At 43.2% G+C, this 4,791-nt stretch overlaps 1 protein-coding gene across 1 annotated transcript; it reads left to right on the forward strand.

Annotated features, from left to right (window-relative positions):
- Window positions 1-1,974: 1,974 nt before the first annotated feature.
- LOC140916821 (syntaxin-3) lies at window positions 1,975-2,868 on the forward strand. The gene has a single exon (XM_073358708.1). It carries the CDS (start codon window positions 1,975-1,977, stop codon window positions 2,866-2,868), a length of 894 nt encoding a protein of 297 aa, XP_073214809.1.
- The last annotated feature ends 1,923 nt before the right edge of the window (window positions 2,869-4,791 follow it).

Genomic DNA, 4,791 nt, shown 5'->3' on the forward strand with positions numbered 1-4,791 from the left:
GATGTAACTGATGGCAATGGAGCTAATTCAGGTTTGCACAGGTGTAAATGAGATCAGACTGTGGCCCATAGCATTCTAGCTCAGCAGAAAGTCAAGGATTTGGCAGAGAGAGAGAGAGATTGTAGGTGGTTAGACGAGGTGAATGAGAGCCAGGACTCTTGATCTGCAGTACTCGCTGGGTAAGTCATTTAACTTTGCTGCGTCTCAGTTTATCCATCTTTTAAGTAAGTCTAATACCATTTGCATATTTTTCCAAGGGTGTTTTGAATGGTAGTTGACATCAGTGGGCTTTGGATCAGGACTTTAATTAATTAATATTTGTAAACTGCCCTAACATCTTCTGATGACAGGCAATATAGAAATGCAAAGTTATGATTTCATTTTGTGACTTACTATGAGCCTGTTAAATGACAGTTAAACTGATACCATCTGATGAAGTGAGCTGTAGCTAACGAAAGCTTATGCTCAAATAAATTTTTTAGTCTCTAAGGTGCCACAAGTACTCCTTTTCTTTTTGCGAATACAGACTAACACGACTGCTACTCTGAAACCAGTTCACTGGTGTCACTGAAACCAACAATCCATAAACTCTGAGCCATAACCCATAGAATGAAACACAGAAAATTATCCATGCACTAAAGAAAAAACTGATGCTCTAAGTCTGAGTTAGAGCTCTTAGAGTCTGGAGTGCTGCCAAAGTTCTGGCCTGGGACTTGGTGATCTCTGAAACGCACAACTGTTCATTGTTGTTGTTCTGGGTACTCTTAAGTACTTTAACTGCGATAAGTAACACACCGTTTAAAGAATATTTACAGAAAGAGGGAATTAACTCCTGTCACATGACTTTATGGCACAAGAAAATGTAACAGGAGAAGTCAATAGGCAATGATGTCAGGTGAACTTTGCTAAAATGACATGGATAGAATGTACTCCGTGGAAAAGCGAAAGAGGCATCTAACTAACTCTCTACACTAGTCTTAACCCTTAGTACATCAAGACTGAATGAAGTCCTCCAGGGTAGGCTTTATAGAGGAAGTGCAACCTTAGGGTATGTCTACATTTAAAACCTTACAGGGGTGCAGCTGCAGCTGCGCCCCTATAGTTCTTCAGTGTAGACATTACCTATGCCAACAGGAGGTGTTCTCCCATCGGTGTAGGTAATTAACCTCCCAGAGAGGCTGTAGTTAGGCTGATGGAAGAATTCTTCCCTTGACCTAGTGCTAGTTAGTATAGCTGTCTCTGAGGGGTGTGGATTTTTCACACCTCTGAGAGACATAGATGCACCTATGTAAGTTTCCAGTTTAGACCAGGCCTCATAAACATGTCTCTAGTCTTTCTCCCTATCCCTCAATAGATTGGTATGCTTCTCCACTGCTTTTTCTTGCTTCTCTTAAACATGACCCCATGGCATAATACAGTTATTTATGACTGGAGGGAATCAGACTTTTAGTGATGATTTTTTCTTGACAAACATATTCGGATTGCTAATTCCAGACAATCCCAGCAGCCACATCATTATTTGATCCTATACTTTGAAAGTCAAAGAGTTTTGTATGATGGCATTTATGTGAATTCTGGTTTTTCTTGTATCTGATCAGAGCGCTGTGGTTTTTTCAGAACTAGCATTCTGTCACCTTGTTATCAGGTTAGCTGACCATACACTCTTCTCTTTCCTTAACGTTTCCCTTTGATTGTTCTTACAAAGTTGGTTCCTGCAGTTTCTGTATAGCAGTGAAGTGTGCCGCCCACTGTTGGCATGCAATCTAACCTAGCCGGTATTAGTTAGCCATGTGATGCAGAGTAAACTCTGGGTAAGCCTATTGCCTTGGTCAATATTTGCTCTAGCTCTGGGAGGGAAGATTTTAACAGCTTCACTGACGCAAAAGATCCTAACTCTCTCTGACTTCTTTACAGAGTTGATGTGTGCATTTTGTGTCCCTCTGCCACAGATGTTCCCAGCAGCTGGAGCTGAAGATGAAGGACAGGCTGGAGGAATTGAGGATCCGAGTTAATGAAGATGAGGACTCTTTGGATATTGATGATACTCTCTCATTTGATAACCCGGTTTTCAAGGAGGATGAGACCAATCCCATAAGCAAGATATTCCAGGAAGTGTCGGATCTCTCACTGGGCCTGAGTAAACTGGAGGAGTTATCGGAGAGCATCCACAAGAAGCAGCAGCGGGTGCTGTGCTGCACCACCGAGGAGAGCGTTTATGAAGAAAAGAAAGAGCTAAGTAACATTAAAGCCTCCTTCACTAGGCAGGCTAAAGTCATCCAGCCTCAGCTCTATGGGATTCAAGACACACTGGCCCGAGACAGCAAACAGTGGCTGGCAGGATACCGCATCCACCAGAGCCAGCTCTCTGTCCTAATCAGCCGGTACCGAGACATCATCACTCACCATTATGCCAAGGAGATGGAGTACGTGGAGAAGCTGAAGGAGCAGATCATGAGGCAAACCGAGCTGGCGGGCTTGAGCCTATGTGAAGAGGACATTAATCAACTAGTGGAAAGCCCTGTTGCTCCTCAGATTGTGGGCCAGGACCTGGAAGTGCTCAAGGCCAAGCAGCACTTGGCCATGGCCCAAGTACGCCACCAACAACTGTTGGACCTAGAGGTCCAGATCAGTGAGCTGCACTCGCTTTTCCTGCACTTGGAGGTGCTGGTTTCTGAGCAGCACGAGGTCATCAACAACATTGAGTACAACGTCCTGCATACGCTTGATTACGTGTCCCAGTCCAACGAGGAGGTGAAGAAAGCCCTGAAGTACGAGCGCCAGTCGCGGATCTCGGCAGCACTGTCAGCGGTGCTGGGCCTCTGTGCCTGTTGCACGTGCTTATCATGCATAGCCAGCACAGTGAAGTGAGATGGACATGGACTCTGCAAGGGAAGGGGATGGCTACTTACATGGAGCTTGGCAGCAGCAGGGCTCTTTGAGGGCAGTGAGTGTGGATTAGCCCCACAGACTCATTGGAAGGGAGTCTCCCATGATTTGAATGGATTTGAAGGCAGGTTTTATTGTGTCTTTCATATGAGGAAGGATTTTACTGAGTGTTTTGTTAGGACACTGGCAATCAAGCTCATGTTTCCACTGTTCTTTGCTGATGTCATGTTCTATCTTCAACAGTGTCCTTAAAACATTTAATATATGTTAATAAGAAAGGCATATTTGAGTTTCTGATCAAATATAACTTTTTTTTTAAATACAAGTTTGCATAAAAAAGCCCCTGCTAAAACTTGCATTGTATCATCGGTCATTATAAAGCACACAAAGAAACACAACAGCTGTTTCCCAGGTTGATTATAATGCTCCTCCACCCAGGTTTAAAACCTTAATCTCTGCACTTTGTCAAGTTTTTATTACTTGGATTTTAATATGGGATTGACTCAGTGTTTGTCGTGTTTCGTTGTAAAACAAACAAGTGTTTAGAATTGCAAAATGCTTCCAGTCCTGGTGCCATCGCTCTCCCAGTGGCTGGAAATACCTACAGTATGAATGAAGTGTGTTGATGTTTACGTAAGTAGTTTTTCTTTCAAACTCCTGTTACAGGGCTGTGCTTTCCTTCACATGTATGTGTGTGGGTTTGAAATGAGGGGAAAGGATTAAATGCAACAATGGTTTTTAATCCTTTGCAATTCCGTTTTTATAGTTTTCTGGTGGAGCTGCCATCAGGCACAATTTCAGATTTGGTTCTTTCATTTGATTCACTTTCTGTTTCCATGAAACTTTCAAGATTAAAAGAACCAAAACCAGCTGTTATTACGTTACCAGTAATTTTGCAATTGTCCATTTAGTGCTCAGTGACCATTCAGGCTACCAATATTACAGCTCAAAATTCAAGTTTTATGTACCTATTGATTCAGTATAGTGCAAAAGTAATGCATGTGAGCGCGTTGGCAAAAACTCTCAAGGCTATTTTCCTAAGGATCTGATCTAATCTAATCTAGTCATCTTCATAAGAATGCAGTCTAATGTTGTTAGAGAGAGACAAGAGGTATGTCTTCACTACCAACTTTAAAGCGCTGATGCGGGTGTAGTCACTGCACCAGCGGTGGGAGAGAGCTCTCTCAGTGCTGTAAATCCCCCCCACCCTCGAGGGGAGTAGCTCCCAGCACTGGTGCACTATCTAGACTGCCATTTTAGAGTGCTGAAATTTGCATCGCTCAGGGGTGTGTTTTTTCACACCCCTAAGCGAGAAAGTTTCAGCACTGTAAAGTGGTAGTGTAGACAAGGCCAAGGTGGGTGAGCTAATATCTTTTATTGGATCAACTTCTGTGGGTGAGAGAGACCAGCTTTTGAGCTTACACAGAGCTCTTCTTCAGCTCTGGGAAAGGTACTCAGAGTGTCGCAGCTAAAGAGATGGTGGAACAGATTGTTTAGTATAAGTAGTTGTTTTTTTCTGCCCTTCTCCCCCCATGACTGGAGGGGTATTAATGGGCCATTTCACCTTGAATGGTCCCTTGAAATATGTGTTAACTACTTATGCTAAACAAGCTGTTCCACTTTCTATGTAGCTGTTTTCCACTGAATGCATCTGATGAAGTGAGCTGTAGCTCACGAAAGCTTATGCTCAAATAAATGGGTTAGTCTCTAAGGTGCCACAAGGACTCCTGTTCTTTTTGCGGATACAGACTAACACGGCTGCTACTCTGAAACCTGTGTCACTGTGACACTCTTTCCCAGACCTGCAGGAGAGCTCTTTGTGAGCTCAAAAACTTCTCTCTTACCAACAGAAGGAGAGATAGATAGATAATACCTCACCTACCATGCCTTTCTCATATCCTGGGA

Source organism: Lepidochelys kempii, chromosome 9 (assembly GCF_965140285.1).
Source record: "Lepidochelys kempii isolate rLepKem1 chromosome 9, rLepKem1.hap1, whole genome shotgun sequence".
Classification (NCBI taxonomy): Eukaryota; Metazoa; Chordata; order Testudines; family Cheloniidae; genus Lepidochelys; species Lepidochelys kempii.